Source organism: Choristoneura fumiferana, chromosome 3 (genome assembly GCF_025370935.1).
Source record: "Choristoneura fumiferana chromosome 3, NRCan_CFum_1, whole genome shotgun sequence".
Classification (NCBI taxonomy): domain Eukaryota; kingdom Metazoa; phylum Arthropoda; class Insecta; order Lepidoptera; family Tortricidae; genus Choristoneura; species Choristoneura fumiferana.
The window spans coordinates 3,129,370-3,152,136 of record NC_133474.1 but is presented as its reverse complement, the minus strand read 5'-3'; the positions used below and the strand labels follow the sequence as shown (position 1 = coordinate 3,152,136).

The following is a 22,767-nucleotide window of genomic DNA, read 5'->3' as shown; positions in this document are numbered from 1 at the left end:
CTGTGCATCCATGTCTCAGTTTGAATTTTCGATATGTTTATAAAGTAACGTGACCATTTTATTTTTTTGATTCAGAACGGGACATATTTTATTCAGGGTCAATTAAAGGTGTCAATGAGAAAAAAACACTTTTAAAGGTCATTTAGTTTTAGAAAAAGTTACTGTTATTATATTACAAATAAATAAAGAAAAAAACAAATTTTAGTTTATAATTTATCAGAAGGCAGAGGAACAAATTTGCTTTTAACACATGCTGGACTGATGCTTTTAAGTAAGAATGAAATCTTGGCACGTTTTTTTTATGTTCACCTTTAGAATGAATTTTCGCGCGTATTTTGACAACGGGACATTTCGCGTCCCGGTTTTCATTTTGGGGACACCGGGACTCTTAATTAAAAAAAAGGGACAGTCCCGTTCAAAACGGGACGTCTGGTCACGTTAGTTATAACTAAGGCGCGATTTAAACAAACAGTGAATGCAGCACCTATTAGCCTCTATAAAGAACAAATTAATATTAACAATAACTGCCGAATGTACTACATCAACTAGAAATGAATGAAGAACTTTAAATAACTATGTTGAAATAATTACCGAAATAGCAACTGGTAACACTATATAACTTAGGAAGCTGTTCACATTTAGGTTATGTATTTCTCTGTCTCGACTACTATCAATCAGGTTTTTGGCAAAACGCGTCTTTGGCATGACTATTTCTCTAAAAGTTGTCCATTTAAAAAAAATTCAGTTGTCCATTTATTTAAAAAAAAATCCTGACGCTATTTCACTACAAAAAATGAGTGATATTGTTTTTAAATATATACATAACCTTGTGGTAAAGGTGATAAAAAGTCAGATTATCTTTGTTGTTGGATCCAATAGAAAGTTTTGATGTAGTTACAAAATTACGATTTTTTCCTCACAAGATTTCGTGACGTTTTCCCTACGTCAAGAAATTTTGGTTTTTATGTAGTTTATGTTTTATGATCTCGTGCTTAGGGTTAATAATTTCTTAACAAAACTGATTTCTTGTCAATTTCAAGACGGGACAACTTTTTGAGAAATACTCTACTTAATACGTTTTAGGTTTAGGAAAATATAGAACAAACACTAAACAGACTTGATAACAAAAGAGCGACACATGGATCGCTCTCTTCTAAACTGCAAGAAATTACCAAGCTACCTTTAGAGAGCGTATTCTATAAATCAGATAAAAGATAACAAGATCTCTGCCACGTGTCTGGGGCTTCTCGCGTCGCGTTGCCCGCCAGGTGCTCCGTATCCGTACTAGACTGATGTACGCTTTCCTTCCACCAACGTTTGATAGGTTCCTGCACAGTAATAAGATGGCTAGGAATATTACGCGAGCCATAAACACGAGGCGCCTATTTGACTATAAAGCTTGGTGTTAATTTTCTAGGCTCGGTCTGTAACGAAGCTTAAGTTAATTAATAATCAGTTTTTGTTAGAAACTAGCCTTTGCCTGTGGCTTCGCTCGCATAAACCATTAGACCTAGCAATTGAATGGAAATTTCTACTCGTTAGATATTTCTTGCATCGTCTATAATAAGGTATCTTTGGCATTTCAAGCTGTTTTACGGACTGCCCAAAATATCCACATTCTACATACATAATTATAATATTATTATATTCTTTTCAAAACTCGACGATCTGTATCGTCTTTACTGTTTTGATGGTTCCCTAAAAAAAGATGTCCCCAATACCAGGCGAGTTTATCATTCAAATAACACTTTACACAAATTAATTTAAAAACACTGTTTTGTTTTGCTAAACTGCAAAAATGTTTTGCCTATGTGTTGCCTGCCGTATATCAGTGAGGTCATATGAATAAGATAAAGAAAGTCATAAAGACGTTATTGTGCTTTATGAAGTAACTCTAACTTACAATAATGCACATTGTGATAATAACGATATTCCACTTTTCATTGTTCCTTTTTGCTTTTAAAGCTTATCGTTATCTCGTCTACTCCTCAAAATGCAGCATTATAAATATAAATATTAGGTATACCTACCACAAGCACCGTTCTGATGGCCATGGTGAAAAGTCCATCTCCATTTCTATCTGCCAAACAGGTGGTGGTAGAAAAATATGGTCTGCACGCACACACTTGCCATTCAATGGTGTATATGAAGCACAGTGTGAAGTTTCCAAATCCCCAATGGGCAAGCGTGTGAACTACGAACCCAAGTCCTCTCATTATACAGCAGTCTATAGACCGGAGATAAGAAGATGATAATGAGAAAAGAATCATCTTGCGATTGGGAGCACGTTGCACGTTGTGTGCGTTGGACTCTGAAATATAATGGGTGGGTTTAACCACGGAAAGCCTAGAAGTGCAAGTCACATTACACCGCGAGGCTATAAAGCGAACGAGTTTGAAGCGGTCAGTCGAGCGCAGCAATGTATGCAACTTGCAGATTTTTCTTCCAAGTCTGAACTGGGCTTAATGCTATAACCGCTACTCGAACGGTGTTTTAATAGCGTCCATGTAGCTTTTGTGGCATCTGTATTCATCTATGCTATTCGGGTTACTGTCTTAGTTATTTCATGGTAATACGTAAACTATTTGAATTTATTGAAGCCGCTGTGAGACATGCGGTTTTGCTTTAAGTCACAATTATCGGGATAGAATTTTGCCATTCTACACATATCAAAAAAGTCTTGGAACACTCATTATCCCTGGACAAATTTGATGTCCTAACTCAGTTTAATATGCCTATATTGAAGTATTCGACTGTCTAGGGAATAAAAATATATCTCTAGGCACTTTTCATGAGTGTACATACGAGTATTTTTAATTATCCTTTCTTCCGCATATTAATAAACAAGATTACAATATTGTATGTGTATTATATTACTTTAGTGGGTCTTTGTACTTGACCGTTCATGTGTGATGTACTGTAGTCTAAACACTTCATACATGGAATGTAGAATGCATTCCATAATATTTCAGTCTTACACTTGTGTAAGCGATAATTAATCACGATAGTATAATTAATAGTCCGTGAACTTTCTCGTAAATTTGATAGTCTATTACCTATTGATTTTGATAGTCACACGTTATTATAAATTACGCGAAAATCACTGGTTCGATTTTTTTGTAAAATACAGTATTTTTTGTTGTAGCAACGTTTACGTAAAATAATGTGCAAGAGTTTAATTACCTACTTATACTTTTTTTAATCTATGTTAGCACAGTCAAACCAAGGTTACAGATGAATATATGTTGTTTACATGTACAATCGCCCTTATATACACATTCAACTAATATTATAGATGAAAGTTTGTGACGATGTTTGTTATTCAATCATGTAATAACGTCTGAAATGAGTTAGATGAAATTTAGTACCTACCTATGAAGATAGTTTAAGTCCCAAGAAAAGACATAAAATAGTTCTCGTCCCGAAAAATTGCGTAGGTAGTTCTTGCAGGTATTACATGTAAAATAATGTACATCACGATCGATTGAGAAGATTAAGCATAGAGCAGCGTTACGAATAAAAAAAATCATATTATCATATCATATTATTTTAGTTAGGATGGTATGAAAACACGAAATTTTACAAGGATATTACAAAGAAACACTATATGGTTATGTTACCCGTGCTATCCATGTGTGCAATCATTATGATGTACGGTTTGCCCCGTTAGCTAACGCCTCGAGACCGCTCCAACCAATTTAAGGAGACAGTTCTGATACGGAATTTATACTATGCTTAAAAGGCTGGGTTCCGTACCCTTAGATTTCACAAAAGTAAGTAAGTTTTTGTTACTTTAATTTTTATAAAAATTGTTTTTTACTGTACCTCCCATAGACGTAAAGTGGGGGTGATTTTTTTTCTCATCCAACCTTGCAGTGTGAGGTATCGTTGGATAGGTATTTTAAAATCATTAGGTGGTTGCTAAAACGATTTTTTGATTCAGTGATTTGTTTGCAAAATATTCAACTTTAAAGTGCAAATTTTCATTAAAATCGAGCACCCCCCCCTTTAAAATCTAAAAGGGTGGTGGAAAATTTTGAAAAAAAAAACAGAATTGTAGTAAGTATATCAAACTTTCAAGGAAAACTATAACGGCTTAGTTTGCTTGAGAATTATTAGTAGTTTAAAAGGTATAAAATATACCTAAACTTGGAAGATTCCGTATAAAATACGAAATCCTTAGAAAAATATTACTTATTTTTTTCGTAATGGCTACGGAACCCTATTTTGTTCGTGTCCGACACGCTCTTGGCCGCTTTTTGTTGACTGTACTTGTAATGTCATCCTATCTTCATTTCCGTAACAAACTTCAAGGAAATTGGATCCTTGATATGGAACTTGCAAGATTTGAATACAACTTATTCTATATTATACTTATTCTATTATCCTAAAACTAAGTATACGATTCCTACCGGGTTGGATAAATTTTGACCATTCGCATCTTTCAATCTTTACAGTTTTTTTTTTCGCTCCGGGTTGTCTACCGAATAATTTCTCACAACGCCACTGTTAAATAAAACCATAAACAAAAGATTGTAAAAAGATTTACGAACATGTAGTGAAGAAGAATAGAGGAAACTTATTAGAGTGCGTAAAAAGACAAGACAATAACGTACAATTAATGATTATTTTCATATTTCCCCGCCTTTAGCAGGTCAAACAAAAGGCAAAGTGAAACATGGCAATTTACTTATAATTGCATAGCTTTATGTCGCAGAGAGAGAGAGTGTCCACTAGTTAAATACCTATAAGCTTTACTGTCTCGCTGTAATTGAAAATGCAAGTGCTTACTTCCATAAATTCATTGTAAGTATTGCAATTTCGACCAACTTCTTACTTTCCTCGCTATTTCAGTAATATTTATCTACTAAATAAATTCTAAGTGAAGTATAAGTAAGCTTCATTTAGATCGCGAGAAAGGCGATGGAAAAAAAATTAAAAACAAAACACTATTAAAATAATGCTATATTATTTAGGGAACTCTGAAACTGTATCCATATTGTACGTGACTCGTCGTGCTCACTGACTGGGATAAAACGACCGTAGTACCCCAGCCTAGTAAGCCTGCGGGATCGGGGTCATGCGGTCGATGGGGCTCGTCTAGGTCTCAAATGCTCCAATTCCCGAACTAAGCCGAAAAGCTCCGAAAATAAACGATCCTGTTCATACGTCAATATCGCTAAAGGGACCTACCTAACCTACTGCATCATCTGGTTGGAGTTGGCAAAGATTGTAGGTATGTAGATGATGTAATTGTTTTCGCGTATGATATAAAAGAAAATTTATATCATACCCAATTTTGTGCCTCGGTTCGGTTTGTCTGTTTTTCAACTCAAATTGCATTTCGCATTGACGAATGAAGAGATAAGGAAATTGATTGCACCATATTGAGCGCATCTTTAATCTGAAGCACTATAGATATTATTATCTCGTATTAATGACGCATGCACTGACTCTATGGCAGTAATGAGTTTAACTGATAAACGAACATCCCATGAGGTCTGATATCATAGTTAAAAGTCGTTCAAATTCACCGCCTTTTGGTAATGATTATAATATGAATATGTGGCCTTATGTACATTAGCGTAAGCAGTTCATAATACGCAAACTCGTTAAATGTGAATTTTCTTAAAAACAAGTACATTGAAAACTACTTTATTACGTTTACTGTTAACCATTACTTTAATAACTTTTGATCGATTGGGTCTAAACACGCAAGTTTAACTACAAAATGTTTCTTTAGCACTTTGTTGTTTATCTTAAAACTCTAACATGTTATCCTATTTGCCTGCATCTGCTACATGTCTAATCTTTCAAAGACTTCGATTATATGCAATCTTATGTTCAACTTTACTTGTCTTTATACGGAAAATGCTAATATTGTTTTAGCTCTTTAACAAGCAAACGTCCAGTAATATACGAATACGTACGTTGCAAAAGTCAAAATCTCTTCTCACTTATCAGTCGCAGAATATTCATTAAATTGTCATTGATTTCCTTCGTTTGGAATTATTCACTCTAATGTGTTACTTTACTACTAAGGTATTAAGAACTTTCCTGGTCTTACATGATTCAAGTTGTATATATGCAGGCTTTTACATAAATGTGTATGTACTCCAAAAAAAGTTACGTAAGTTTAACCGTATGTTATATTTGAAACAATCACATGCTACGTAAATGTTGGAATATTCTTTTTTTGTACCAGAACTGATTCGTCCTGTCCTGACAGACTTGCTATCAGCAAGTCGAATTCATTGGCTACAGATGATGTATTTTGTTTCAATACACCACGATGCATAACATAATATATATACAACTTCACGTTCATTACCATTTTGCTTATTCTAAATTTGCTTTTCGATTACTTTTTTTTCAAGTTTTAAGTTGATACTCCACACCAGTTTTAAGTTAACTATAGTTGATGTGAAAAATTTGGTCGAGTGATATCACTTGGTTTTAGTATTGGAGAGGACAGGATTTTTTTTGTATTACAACGTAAACTAATGGTCAAATATCCTTTTCTCTTTGTCACAATGTAAAATTGTTACATTTTTAGTACAGATGCCACAATTTTAATTACTTAATTCTCGTTGTCAAGTTTCACTAATACAATAAGGGGTCACGTTGTGTGAACTCTTTCACGTCATCCATTGTTTTAGCTTAATGAAGCCTTTTCAACATTGTCGTTGTAGTCTATAGTTGGTGCGTGACGAAAGAATATTATTTTTTATCATCATTTAAGTTACACGAGGGTGTTGTTGGTTGATCTTTCTGGAAAGTTTCTCGATCTGATCTCTTGAGAAATTTTAGTTGATTAGTAACATCTTTTCTTTTTTAAATTATAGGTAAAAACAGCTAATAATTTAAGGTGATATGAAGGAGCATGCGCTTTATGTTCTGACCGCTGGCCAAACAGTCTGCCTTGTCTCTATCTTAACAAGTCTATTATACTCTTGTTTAGAATTAATATCACGGTTTGAACGCAAAGTAACTCTTTGAAACAGACATGTTGGAATTTCTTTTTCTTGTTTATTATCAGCTCAAAACTTTTCAAAAGCTTCTGTTGCTATACGCAAAAATAACTCGTTTTCTCTCAATTCTATAATACTATCTCCGAGTTCTCCGACGTTATACGCCCACGAACGACGCGTTCATGTCATAAGGTATAAACTAGACTGAGATTTACATTTCGCACCTTCATGTCAAGTGAGTAGAGATTTATGAAAATTACTTGATATATTTATTGTGATATTGTTGTTTTGGAAATTTTCTTCTCCAAGCGTTGCTAAGGTACTTTGAGTGAGGCAAAAAAAAACATACTATTACACAATTTTTGCTGTTATTTCACAAATACTTAGTTTCATCTGATAAGGATCATACTTACCTACATGACAGTTATCTTGACTTAGGTAAACTAAACTGATAATTGATTATGACGCAAGCGGAACATATGTTTAATTTTGAAAAATTGAGAGACTTCTGAAATTCGAAAAGTGACTGTGACAACGTGTTTTGATCGTTTGCTAACGTCACATTGGGGCATACCTTCCTCTTGAATGGTCTCATTAACAAGATATGTTTGATCAACAAACTCAAGAACATCTGTTCTACGCTAACGACGTCATTATAGTTTTTATTTCTAGATGTTTCCTGAAAAATTAAGAGTCTAAACGTGACCCGAAAGTTAATTTATTGCTTTTGATCTTCGTTGACCTTTTCACGTTAATAACTATGTCCTTGCATTTTTCCTTCATATTTGTATTGCAGGATAATCGTATGTTGTAGGTATTGCGATGAAGGTGTTTAAGATGTGATTATGCATGGTAAATTGATTTAAAGATTAATTTATTCAAATTAAACACATAGGCTTCTTAAAATAATAATAATTCGAGCTGGTCAAAAAGAACTTAACTACCTAAGTAAATAAAGTGATTTTTATTTTGATATACCTACTCTAATAAAGGCAAGAAATAGAAAGAAAGCATCACTTTTCATCTTAAACACTTGCCATATTCAGCAACAAAACTAGGTAGGGAAACTTTTAGTTTTTATTCGTTTTCTACTTTTCACTGTCTCACTCTACAAGCCACTTAAAGATTTCTATTTCACATAAGTAAAACATAAAACAATTGTCGCTATTCCTCACACCAACGATAAAAATTTGAACTTGTATTGCTTTTTCTTTTATTATCGCGGCAGGAACTATAAATACACATATTTAATTTTATAACCCGCAAAGTACTGTTATGACGTGTCTATTATGTAAATATCTGCATCGATATTACATCAGGCGTGTTTAAAATATCCATATGCTGCCGACGAGGGTATTGATCCGAGAGTCAGTCGTTACACTGGATTAGCATGACATGAACAAAGGCTGCCTTTAATACAAACTCCTACCTAATTAATTTTGAAAAATATGTTTTCTTTAATATTCTCAATGACAACAGCAAGGGCTGCTTTAAAAATGATTCATGTAATTAATTAGACCGTTCTCCATAATTAACCTGACAAGGCTACTTCAACGTTCAAGGCTGCCAAAAACAGAAGAAACGGTAAACCATCAATAAAAGAACCTATGTGTCAACTTCCTACACTACGGATTTCTCGCGCCCAACCTGTTTGCTTGCACCTAGAGAAAAAAAAAAAGGCCGCCATTGCAATGTGAACTGGTGCTGGCTTAGAATAAAGTTCAGACTGTGATAGTTGAGAATTGGCGTTCGGAAAACAATTTCGCTCTCGACTGCCAGCAGTACTAGCATTGCATTAGTAATTCAGTATGGCGCGTGACCGCGGACGCGAGAGACGTTCGTACGCTTTATAAAAACAAAAGCCGGTCGCGTCCGTGAATTTTAAAATTTCGAATGTCAATCGAAAACTTTGAAATTTAACCTTTCAGTTTTTAACGGTTTGTTTTGTGATGGTAGGAGCGTGTTTCTAAGAGTGTGTGTGTTCAGATGCGTGAGATGTGGCTGCATTTTGCAGTAAAACCTGAGTGGCCTTAGTACTTCAGGCATGAAATATGTCCCGTTTCAGAAATAGGTCGATTGGAACGAAATTGCTGTCTGTATTTCACGAGTTGGAAGGTTAACTTACATGACTATGGAGCTTGAATCTTTATTATGCACTGAACGTTATGATCTCTTTGGCATAATTTTAGTATTCATAATATACTATATTCCAGATGTGTTAGAAGATGAAAACTTCTGGAATTTAAAGATAACATATTATCATTTTTGCCCGGTTAATTGATTTGAAATTAAAACGTGCGTGTCTTATCGTATATTGCTTAATCTTTGTTTAAACAGAGAAATAACATTCTGAACCACATAACGTACAGGATGTTTAGAAATTATTGGATAACACGTGAATTAGATATATAGTTCTGTAATAGCAGAAAGAGAGACACTTGACCCATTTAATCATAGTAAAATAATTTTCATAGGCCCAATACCTACCACTGTTTTGATACCTATTTTATTTTTGTTATTTTGTCTAGAGACAATCCATAAGTTCATAAGGGTTACCTTATAAGTCACCAAGTTTTCTGACACCGGTTTTTTTCCAAATTTTCTTTTATTACAATACTAGCGGACCCGGCAGACGTTGTCCTGCTCGAAAAAACACTACATTAAAATTATGATAACATACCAACAACAGCACCGTCTAGCGGGTCCAATTTATTTAAATAGGTTTTTAATTTGAGGGGAGAGTTTACCGTATCGTACATTAAATGTTTGACAGTTACGAAACCCATGCACATTTTTCTTTTATTTTTATTTTTTTGTCAATTTCCCAATGTTTTGAATACTTACTATCCTATTCCTGCCTGACGAAGACAAATCCAAAAACACAAAAACAAAAAAATTGGTCCAGCCGTTGTTGAGTTATAAATGGTGTAACTAACACGAGTTTGTTTTATATATATAACATACTTTCGCCGCGATCCTATTTTTCTTCAAGTAACTCTACCAAATTTATTTCTTTCAGATTTATTTTAAAATATATTTTAAGTTACAGTCGTTATCCGCATTTACTTGGTATTAAAAATTTACAATTCATAATGCACGTTCATATGTTATCAATTAAATTACCTTATCACTGGGCACACATTATTCTTATACTTTCTCTTCAGCTTCCAGCTTCAGCATAATGCATTACCGTGACTATTTTACAATTGACATTTGACGCCAAATGAAAATTGAAAAAATAAGTAAGATATGATTATATAGGATTATAAAAGAGCTTCACCAAGGCTTTTAATGCTGTTTTTTATTACCTGAGTATTAACTCTTTGCTATTCGTATTGCGCCACGTTTAATATATGTAATAAAAAGTAGCGTTAATTTCTAAGCAAGTATACTATTAAATTACCTGTTTAATTAGTTACCCGTTAAAGTATTAACTTTACTTATGCTGACTTTAAAGTAAAGGCAGTTTCTAGGGTAGAAATGACAATTTGGATCACCTCTAAATTATTTGTATTGAAAAGCCGCAAACACTAGAATTATAGTTAATCGGAGTAAAATGTAAGCGCTGCTACATTTTTATCGCCATATCCAATTCGCCGATGTAATTTGCAAGTAAATCGAGCTGAAAAACCGTAACAATAAAATACTTCATGCATAATAAATGTAAGTTAGGTACTAATTATACCCCAGCTGTCTTTTAAATCCACGCTAAAACTAAGGTAGAGCAGCTCATGTTATACCAGATTAGGTGAATTTGACATTGATTATTTTTTTATAGTTCGAGTGTAACTGTTTATCTATAGATTTTTTTCTATGTACATGTTTTCTGCGTCGCTTCCTATTTATGGTATTCAATAAAGGGTTAAAAGAGTTATTGTATTGTATTGTTTTATATGAAACAGCTAATATCTCGAAAGCTATGAAAGGATCTGCTCTACAGATATCTTAGTTCCGCGGTTGGTTTTAGGGACACTCTGTACATATCTGAAATAGTTTCATAGTGGATTTGTGTGTAACCTTTAAAGCTGCGCTCCAATACTAAATTTTGTTTTATAAACATATATATCCGTGTCAAAAGCGTTTATATGAAACACGCATAATGCTACAGTTCCAAATTGTTATTTAAAAATGTAAATGTAAACTATGGGTCATTGTTATGAGTTTTTTGTATCGGTATCAGCCCATATTTCCCATTATTCTAATGGAAAATGAATACGTCGATCAACCAAATTATATGAGAATTAGCGAAACTTACATCATGGTCATTCACGTTGTATGAAGGACACCAGTGCTAAATTTCACCTCTAATCTATATGTTATTTCAGAGGTCCAACTATCTACATGCCAAATTTACTAATTACGAATTTTCGCATTTATAATATTAGTAGGTTTATCTGATAGGCTTCTGCTTGCTGAAGCTTGCTGATTCACCTTAAACTTAAATACGTTTAGATTGTGATATTCATGAAACAGATGCGGATTTCCATAACTGTCGGGATAATGAGGATGAACACGAGCAAAACAACATTGTAAGAATTCTAGGAACACTAATAAGATAATGATGAAGACACCCCCCTTCTGGCCGATCTGTGAGAGAAACGGACCTGTGGAATAAGAGTGTTCCGATACATTACGATGTTTACTATAAACTCATTAATTTATCAATTACTACGTCGAGAACTTACCAGTATTTAGTTCATGTCATAATATTATCGTAGTGTAGGCCTCTCCAATGTCAACTATTTAAAGGTTTGCAGTTATTTTTATATTCCGCTAATGGGTGTGGTATTAATAATAAATTTAATTGACTCCGCGATAAATATACCTAGTCATGTAGCTTTTTAATTTGATGAGCAGTTAAGTTTTCACGAATGATGCAGTGAAAATTGTTTTTTAATGTCGTACACACAAATATTTATTTTCGTTCTGGAAAAGCGGTGTTTTTATTGAGTAAGCCAAAAATGACAAAAGAAGAACATGACAATGATGTCCCTTAAGATCGCCTGCCTCGACACAGAAGACAAGTTGTCAACGAAGCTTGTCTAGAGGTAATTTGACTCATGAAATTTCTAACTTTCAAATTTATAATACTAGTCTCTCTTGACAGGACAAAACTGGGAGTAATACAGGAATTATTTAATTATATAAAATTGGACTTTACATATCAAATTAGGCTAATTCAGAGGCAACTAGATAGGTATTATATGTGTCAAGTTAAAATAGCATTGGCATGGCATAGCAGTGCATGTGAACAGTCCGCGAAAATACCTTTTGTTTTAAACCTTTCTTTGTTATCGTATATTAAATGAGTAACAAATTTTAACCAAAACTAATTGCGCAAACATCAAAAATCAAAATAACTACGCTCACAATTTCGATGTCTTCTTTCAATCAAATGTTTTAAATTTAAAAGTACGGTTTGTGGAAGCTTGAGTTGTTTGGACAAAACAATGTTAAGACTTTCCTTGTCTTGGTACGTGTCAAATACAAATAGATAATGAAAATTCTACATATGGAGCCGATTTCTTCCGAAGAATTTGTGCAAATGCATGTGTTTTTTCCGTGTCAGTCATTGGGAGAACCTGGTAGGTGAAGGCAAGACAAAAACGATGCAATGTAAGCAGATGAATTTATTATATGTATAGTGGAAGTGCTCAGCATTTCTCACGGTCCAGTTATTATTTCACTAGTTCAATCGTTAAGCTTATTTGAAGGTTGTTTTCAAGGCTGTTTATAACGTCCTGGATGAAAATAGTTTGTCATTTTTGTAAATTTGTCTGAAGGTATTTTAACACTTTGTTTTCGATTCATAACTGACTTTCATTTTCAATAGATTTTCAATAATAAATAATTATTTAGGTATCTGTTGCTAGTAACTTTGGATACATCCCACCCCAGGACTTTTGCATTTTCTATTGATAAAAATAAACTAATCAGAGATAGCGTAGCGTGAGACGCAAACACAAACGGTTTTACTTCTTTATCATATTAGTATGAAACTCAGAATTAGTATCGACGCTAGGTAAGTGGGTAGGTACCATTAAATTATTTTTATCTCCTTTACGGATGATTTCATCTTTATTTGCTTTTTTAATTATCTGCGTTTCGAAAAGTTATTTCTCTTTTTTATTTAATTACTTCTTTTTACAGGTGAATACTAGTTCTGAATATATTTACCTACTAACTGAAAAGTACCGTTAAATGCTGAAATACGATCCAAGATGATCTGCTATAATCGAATGTAAACAACGTAAAACCAACATGTGTGCATCATGTAGGTCAATGTTTGTGTTTGTTCTCAAAAGTAGAGCATTAGGATTTCTTTGCTAGCTTCCTTTACTACTATGTTTTACCCCAAATATATGTTTGACATTTTTGTGTTTGAAATTTCTTTTGTTTGTCTGAATGTCCGCTTTCATCACAATACCAATGATGATCTCAATTTGATTTGGTTGTCGACATATTTAGGTTATGGGTCTATGCATTTTTTATTTCGAATCATTATTGGCTTCAACTAAAATAACTTTTTATTTTACCTTGAATGTTATCGTTCTTTTGCAAATATTTTCTACTTAAGTATTTTCGTTACGCATCTGATTTTTGATAAAGAGTAAGTTATGCTTCATTTTATACACTGGGTCTTATAATAATTTCTTCAGAATATGTTAGCAGATGATTGAGAATATTGGACTGAACACCCTTGTAAATGGTTTTTTTTTCGGGATCATTTCAAGTGTGGTTGACCAATGCTTTCGACAATCTAATCTAACCATTATGCTGAATATTTCGGTTTAATTGTGAGACAATTCGTATTATTTTTAAGTATTGGAGATGATGTCAGGGCAGGAAACTCTGCTAGCGACATCCCTTCGCGTCGTATAATTAGACAACCGTCGTGTCCGTCCATCAACATTAAGATGTGTTTTCTTTTACTATTTGATTCTTGTCTTTGTCTCATATAAATCGTTTTAAATTTAGCTCCTTTTACGTCGCTCTTCTCCATACTTTTCTTACTGTGAATGACAAGAGAGAAAAAGCGTGCAAACCTGATCACCTGATATACATATTGAGGAAAATGAGTTTTGCTCACGTACGACCAAAGTAGCATTGTCATGAATATCGATAGTTCACAGTATGCTCTTTTTTCTGTCTTCTCCATCAGATTTCTTAATTTCATATTCTTTTTTATTAACATTGCATGAACACAATTGATCGTTCAGCTTAAGCAACAGCATCATTAGAATGCTCATTGAATACTGTTATACAACTGGCATGTAACACTGTAATTTGAACTTTTTAATAGATTAGGGGCAAGATAATCTTTCTTTTCAGTGATTGGATTTCCGACAACTAGCAACCATTATTTTTTATTATGCCAATCAATGCTATCGTTTTTAGTGCCTGAAGTCTTATCTAATTTAAAATGCCTCGAGGTGTCAATAGGGTAATAAATGTATACACTTATTAGATTGTTTGAGTTACGAGAGTTGATTTAATATCTATCATATAAGTACTTAATTAAAAGCTCTGATTAAACTTCGCTTTTGTCTCGGTATATGACATAATATTATATAATGTTTTTCAGAAATGTTTTTCTTTTTTGGTTTATTTGATTAACAACGTAAACTGCTGTTGTTGATCACGAGGATGCCCTCCGCGACGTATCCGTTGACGGCAAACACTTCTTCGAGTACAAACTAGGTAGGCATGTTTTACTCAGATGATCTAATATGACTTGCGAATCCAAACTTTGCGCTAAGTACGGTCGCCAATGTACATATCAGCTGTCCTGAAGTTTTAAAAGTATAGTGACCTACTTGAAAATAAAAAAGTCAACTAAGCGGTTTCGAAATAGTTCGTATCACAAATCTTGACGACAAGCGCCAGACACGGAAAGCAAAACCCAAACCGTTATTTCTAGCTTTACATAGACTTTACCTGCAATACATGTATAAAGTTACAATAGCTACATACAATATTCCCGTTACGCAAAACAATAACCGCGGGAGTCTTAATAAATTCCTAGTATTTCTCTTAATTGATTACAAGCATCCTGCAGTTGCACAAGTAGACAATGGCTAATAAACAGGGTAAAATGGTGGACTGTCTACCGCGTTCATTACAGCCGCCCACGACCCGTCCGGTGGGTGGTATGTGGGTTTGATCTAATACTAGTTACCGTTCCAATTTCTTGTGGCCCTGCAGACAAAGTTTAGGTTTAGATAGGTGACTAGCCTGAAGCAGTGGTCTGAGAGAACTACATAGCATGACCAAGAAGAAAAAGGACCCATTGAATGAGAAGTGAAAAAAACTTCTACTGTCGTATTACTTGCACAACTAATTTGAATATTGAATAGCTCAAGATCAGCTTAAGCAGTGCAATCAGCTTACGTACATAGAATTTTATTTAGCTTTGAATATTAAGCCTTGATATCCTTTACGCTAAGAGACGAGACTGATTTGAATAAAATTAGATAAGTAAATAGCTGGATCTCTTGAATAGCACATAAGCAATTTTTTTACTCCGATATTCCCACGGGATCAGGAATTGCACACGTAAAATATCGTAACCGCGAAGTCTAGAATAACGTTTTTGTGCAACGTAAATGAAGCTCATGTTGTTATTTTTGAGAATTTCCAAATTTAGTTAATTTCAAGTTAACTGCCAAATTTAATGGTTCCTGCCAGCGAAACCGCGGGTAAAATATAGAATAATTTTAAGACAGTGTTGCTAAAGAGATGTGATGTGCGAAACTGTACCAAGATTTGTCTCACATGGACGTGCAAATTAACAGCGTTAGTACGTATACGTCTGATCTGATAGACAACAAGCCGGTTTTAGAATTGGCACTGTCCTTCTCAGTTGCGATTCTAACTGCATTGGTTAGACAAGGATATGGATGTAGTGGGTGCGCTGCAGGTTTTTGGAATGTCTCAGAGCGCATTCCGTTAGCATACCTTAGACAGTGATTTAATTAGATTTAAATTTAATTGTTGAGCTAGTGGTGGGCTAAGTTAGGCTTTGTGTAACATATTAGCATTTTATTTTAATATCAGGCCGTTTTAGCAAGTTTTAAAAGAAAAAAATATATTATACACATTGTAATATAGTACAGTCACCAGCATGAATCTGCCACAGCGGAACGTGCAAAAATATCTGACACGTCCTTCCGGCCCTAGAAATAGAGTCGTATCAGATATTTATGCACGCTTGTTGTGTCAGATATTGGTGCTGGTGACTGTACGTCAAGACGAAGTGCACGGTAGACAATAGAAACGTTCGTACCAGCCAACCATTTAGATAGATAAAAAAAAAATATTAAACATCAAAGTACGTGACGGAAACAAATATATGGATATGAGATATGTGGAGCAATAATTAATGTTTATTAAATAATTCTACTTATCTCTTCTTAGTCGGTCACTCTTGTCAGAGTGGTCGTGGTTGCGCAGACGAGGTACACGGAGAGATGTCCGGTGGGTCGTAGACTTTTTTGAGGACAGCCCTCTTAGCAATGTGCTTCCATTTCTGCCGGTTAGAGGTGTGCGACGTGTGTCGGCCGCGCGCCCTCTTGCCTTCCACCTGCCCCTGAACCACCAATCTCTCCATTGAGTTCACATTTCTGGAGATGTGATCAAAGAACTTCAATATTCTATTCTAATTCTACTTATACAAAAAATATTAAATTTTATATTTTGATTATAATTAACGGAAGACCAGAAAGCCGGCTGTTGAAAAAAAAGATGAAAACACGGAACTAAAATGATACAATTGGGTAAAACGAAAGTGATACAACAGCAAAGCAGATTGGAGGCTAGACGTTCTTAAACAATAGGGTAAGGATTTTTTTGTTCTGAAAGTAGCATACAGAAGCAATTCTGATCGAAGATATTTTTAAATTAAGTGAACCTTTCCGCATAAACAGCCAACGGTCATTCAACTCGGTTGAATATTCAGATATCCGAACTTACATAAGTTTGTCACGATTGTATAATTGTTTTACCCGAGATTGGATCAGCGACATGTCGCTTTTACGTGTTCCTTAGCATAGTATCATTATATACTCCAAATATGGGGTCGTAATTACGAAATCTTAGATCAGACGGCTGTTTATAGCAAAAGGCGGAGCAGGCAATGGCCAGAACTCGTATCGGACGCCGAGTAAATCACCGATATAACTCGTTGGGGGATTAGAAATGCTTTAACCTGCTAAAAGTTTCAGTTTAGCAACAGTTGTTCTTTTGACATTTAAAAAACAATCCCTCGCAATCCGTATTGTCGCAATTAGATAAAAATATGTGGTAACATAATTCACTTGTCAATGCTTTCTATTAATTTATATCTAATTTGAATCTTTAAATATACTTCTAGCTTCATGGAGCTTCGCTCTTGTGGAAGAATACAATTTTGACTACCTTTCTAGTGCTATGTGCATCTTCTAAAACCCTCGAGAAATATATCTGCCAAAATCCGAATCTCTAGCTCCAGTTGTTTAGGTGCGTTTTCTGTCTTTCACGTTAATTCTTTATAGCTCGGGATACTGTTACTGTGATATGATATTTGGAACAAGGAAAAAGTTTCGATTTCAGTCATCTCATGGCATTAGGCCAATTAGAGCATCGCTAATTGTTACAACTCGGTTAATAAAGTTTAGATGAAAGTAAACAGCTTCTGACAACGTTGTTTATGATTGGTGTGGTGAGAAACGAACGATCCGACGTTATTGTAAGTTACCAGCCAGTTTTCAATGACCGGAATCGTTTTAAATAGAGAGTTACGTACACAATCCAAAGCCATCCTTAACTGAGTTTCACATGCATATTAATCGCATTTTAATCTGGAAAGTCATGTACTGCGATGATAAATTGTCCCTAACTGGCAATTGAATGAAGCGGTTATTGACTATTAAGTTACTCAATGACTTAGGACGAGGGCAGTAACAGATTTATGGCCTTGCACAACTGACCCTAGTATAAATGGTTGAGCTGCAACATAAATTGTGTTTATTTGCCTGGACTGCGTTGATTTTCTTCGTAGAAACGGGAGCAGTCTTGGAGTCTATTTGGTACACAACGTCGTATTGATCTTCAGCTACTTCTTACTCTACGTTCGTGCAGTTTCCATCTAAATGTTGTAGGTCAAGTGATTCTTGGCAGCTGCAATTTTTCAAAGTTTCCGACTAATGGATAGTTAAGGGCTTTTCAGCTCGTTAGCTTGAACATCATATCGTGACTTCATCTAGAACTCTCCCCGCTGCCATTGCCTGCGATGCACCGCTGTGATTTGTTACGAGTCTTTGACCTTGTTCAATCTTTATAATTATCATGGTGGCTTTATGGTATCATTGTTCTGCAACAACCGAATTCAGGCTCGTTTTCTACCACCCACGATTCTACTACAATAATTTTGTATCCTTTCGTCACTAATGTATAGTCAAAATTTTAAAACTGACCTTGCGCACTAGACCATTAATTCACGAGAGTATAGGGTGAAAGGACGAAAGCTTTGCTTGAACCGACTCTACAATCATGCCGCTTTAACGACCATTTGCGACCTTTATGAGGTCATTGGTCCTTAGACTGAGGGCGGGGCCAAGCGCGTGGTCGTCGTTCAAGAGCATTTGTCATGTTCCGATGCACATTAATGAGTTTGCAACACACAGTCGGGCGAATTGACTAATACTAGGCCTGAACCTGCCTCGCCCACCGCGGCTGTTGCCCCCCATCGGGTAGAAAGCTGTCTATTGCAAGCAATGCTTCGTAAATGACAAAACTGTTTACGCGAAATCCGAATTCTTGGGATTTGGGACACGTTTCTAGTGCGTGTGTATACGCATTAGAAACTGCCTTCCTTCCTTATTGTTGTTGATAGATAATCTTATGAAATGCGCATGCATTTCATTAGATTATGTGAGTTTATTTATTTATTTATTTATCTACTTATTAACATGCAATGCAACACTCATACTGCGTTCTCTCTAGCTCTTCTCCTCCATTCCATCTCCAGTCTCGCTATCTTGATTACAAACAGATCACACTGAGGGGCTGCTTCAAGTACAGAGTTATCGAGTAAGGAATTAAAATATATCATCTGTGCCATGCGATGTGTGTGGGAACTGCGATTTGAATGAAGGACATCTTTGTCTGTTTGTGGTTTAAATGTGGGTATGCGGGAGATTAAAAAAAGGTGCTTAGCCTAGAATAAGTCAAGACAGTAAATCATAAAGTACGTATGACGTTTACTTCGAACTTTTCTACTTTGCCGAGCGGGAATGTCTCAAATTTTAATGGATCTGGTTTTATTTACTAAGAGGACATCTTTCAACGCTCAACGAGTTTGACGGTCGACCAGCAGTAATTTGTGTAGAAGCAATAATTAGAGCTCTACATTTTAATTACCAAGGCCGCGTTACTCTTTGACGTGTATATATTATCTACATTTACGTTTCGCTTTATGTTTACGCGTTTTGCGTTAGCTAATTAACTAACCGATTAGACTATGCTCAGATAACACAGATTTAGCTTTTTGTTTGTTCACAGTAATATTCATGTTTAAAATATTATCATTTTCATTATTTCTCGAAAAATATTGTTTTGGTGCGTCTATGCTGAGATGCAATTATTTTTGCGCAGAAAAACAAGACTTTTCTAGACAACTTTTTAGTAGTGTGTTGAGTATAGTTTCGAGTTAGGAGGTAATTACCCGTAAAGGTGTAAAACTGTACTACGTGAGGGATAACGAATAAATACCATAAGACAAAGTGGGTAGAACACAGCGGTAGAACATGCATTTGTTTTAAGGTTTAAATGACAATAAGTAGGTTAAAATAAAAAAAGTTAAGAACCACCGGTGTAGACATTGATAACCATCGCGGATCAGACATCAGTCTTTATAAATCTGTGGTCTATGTCTAATTACTGCTTCAGAATGTTATAAATAGAGCGGATTTAGAGATAATCTCATCAGACGTCAGTTTAGAACTTACACGAGACTTAAATAAACATTGTAAGATTTGTAAGTTTACAAGTGTATTACCCTCCAAGATAACTCCTTACGGATCATTGGAGATGTTGCGTAATTGGTTATTCACACGAGTATACAATTACGTACAGCGGACATGCGCCGGAGTCAATATGTCGGTGTGGCCGTGACGTGTGATGTGATGTCAGTACTAAAATTAAATACCCTGAACTTGCTTATGAATATATATAATTATAGATCTTTATTCATGTAGGAATGTATTATATGTAGATTTTAACAAGGGCAATATCAGTGGTAGCTATTTTTAAAACTTGACGTAGGTCAGTGATCTCAACTATTTCGACTGAATATTTCTAGTGTACGTTCCTGAAACCATTTCTAATCTGTTATTTACGTTTGATTGCGTGTGAATTTCATACCTTATCTTTTGATGACTGTAATTCAAAGTTACCTATAATCCTCTTAGTAGGTTATCTAACTCCTGGGAAATACAGACAGTAAAAACGTATTAATCGCCATTATCAATCGGGTATCACTTCAATTGAACTTACGCAACTAGACTGCGCGCAATCTTAACATCGCAATGCTCAACGGAGCCAACAATTGATTCAATTCTATTCAATGAGTTCATTCATAGTCCTAATAATAACTAAGTATACGCTACAATGCGCTCAAATTAATGGCTCTCCGGTCTGGAACAAATTAAACAGATCATTTACCTTTGTATTTAATGCTCTACTTAGAATCAGTAATAAAATCATGATTAAGTATTGCATTTACTAATAAAAATAGCACGGCGTAAACACCAAAAACACGGTTTTATTCAATCAAAGTATTGATTTATATACTGTGTTCTGCAGATGTTCGGGCAGATTTACTTACGATTCTCGTGACTACCATCTGGATAAGTTAAGTTGGTGCGCCTGTACAAACTAAACGCTAAACTAGCTGCGATTTAAGTGCATGTGAACCACGATTTAGTAAACAATCAACACCAGATCAGATTGTTCTGAGCCCCGCCATTTTCACATACCTGTATACCGATATTGTATCGTGTATCAACACATTAAATATATTTAGGTGTACCTACCGACCTAGTCATCTGAATGTGCTGTTATTTTCTCTTTTGGAAGTCGATAACATGCACGTAAAATGTATTGTTTAGAAACACGTTCCACGAAATCACACACTTCTGTTTACAGCAAAGTTACAACGTGTAAGACTTTCAAGAATTGTTACATAGTTGATAGCGAAACAAGTAGAATAACTATTTACGTATAATGAATGAAGCCATCAAAGTTGTTCAAAGCGCCAGTGTTAAAGTGATTTAAGACTTAAATGCCTTGAAATCTAATACAAGAGCACAATAAATTGAGGCAAGAAACTGAAGTATCTGATATAACAGTGCCGGGATCGCGTGTGGCGAAGTGACATTAGTAGTTTTTGCCAGCGCGGTCTCTTTGAATCGTGATATCATACCATAACGCTAAAGAAGCTATTGTGACTTACCTAAAGCATCTTTCAACCTAGGAGTCACATTAAATACTTCACATAGATCGTGTGCCGCGTCAACCTAAACAAGCACATAAACTTGTGGACTATCTCAAACCGCATCAAGCTGACAAAGTCATACAGTGAAATTTGTGAGCTTTCTCGTACCGCGTCATCCTGAACCATCCCCCAGTGCCGTCGGGCTCTAGCGTTGCGCGCGCGCCCGTCGTGTCGGGCCGTGATAGGTGCGCCGTGGCGGCGCCAATGCGGCGGCGCGCTGGCGATGTCGCCGCCGCGGGCACTGCTGGCGGCATTGCTCGTCTGCCAGCTGCTTTCATACGGCGGACACCAAGGACTCACCAAGATTTTTTACACGTAAGATAACATTAGCCGCATAGCGTATTTAAAACTGAGGCGGTATTGTCTAACGCAGTGCTTTTCAATCTGTAGGTCGCGACCTCCCCGGGGGTCGTAGTATCTTACTTAAAATATACTCACCGTTATCGTGTTCACCGTTATTTGTTATTCCATGTTTGTTTGTTATTATCAACGTAAGATAATACAACTACCTAACTGTAATTGGAGGTGAGCAGGGGGTCGCCAAATATTTTTCAAACAAAGGGTGGCCGTGACATGAAAAAGTTTGAAAAACACTGATTTAACGCGCGGACACTCGCAATCTCATTCTACCCTCGTTCTAAACAGCGTGTCTGAAGGAAATGGTGAAAACGATTGTGATTGAGGCAGTATAAACTCTTGTATACTTAAACTGTATCAAGAAGTAACATGATCGAAACTGACATTATCGACATATTGTGGCAAAAGACCTTTTAATTAAATAAAGATTTGAAAAAAATAAATACTAATACGACGATTTTTAGGACTACAAACGAATACTAGAGCGGCGTATGCGACTACAGTCCTTGCAGGTGTAAAATAAGCTTCTATTTCGGGACCAAGATAGTTGGAGATAGGCAGGCGCGGTCACAGGGGACAAGGCCCCCCCAAATCCTACACGTCAAATTGAAAAATCTAAAAATTTACAAAATAAAAAAGTTTTGCGCCTCTAAGCCGCGATGTATTATTACCCCCTCCAAAATTTCAGGCTGCGATGCGACCGCGCCTGGAGATAGGTCACTAGTGCATATCTATTTTCCCTTTGCTACACAAAAATGTGTTACGTCTCCCCGTCAAGCAACGCACAGGATTAATAATAATAAGGAAATGGGAAATGATGAACTTTTGAAACGCTTATATCATTTTATCTAAGTTTTAACATGTAAACAAGTATTTTATTATCATTTCATTACAATTTGTTTATCG

At 35.4% G+C, this 22,767-nt stretch overlaps 1 protein-coding gene across 4 annotated transcripts in view; it reads left to right on the top strand.

Annotated features, from left to right (window-relative positions):
* The window catches only part of LOC141426378 (SUN domain-containing ossification factor), a 91,013-nt gene that overhangs the window by 62,705 nt on the left and 5,541 nt on the right, over window positions 1–22,767 (top strand). The window contains exons 1-2 of one of the 4 annotated variants that reach the window (XM_074085238.1): window positions 8,790–8,908; window positions 21,156–21,819. The exons of 1 other annotated variant lie outside the window; for it this stretch is intronic. In XM_074085238.1, coding sequence (XP_073941339.1) covers window positions 21,728–21,819 — 92 coding nt within the window. In that variant the 5' untranslated portion in view covers window positions 8,790–8,908; window positions 21,156–21,727. Of the gene's footprint in view, window positions 1–8,789; window positions 8,924–21,155; window positions 21,820–22,767 lie in introns of those variants that run through there. 2 more of the 4 variants (XM_074085239.1, XM_074085240.1) reach the window with 2 other exon arrangements.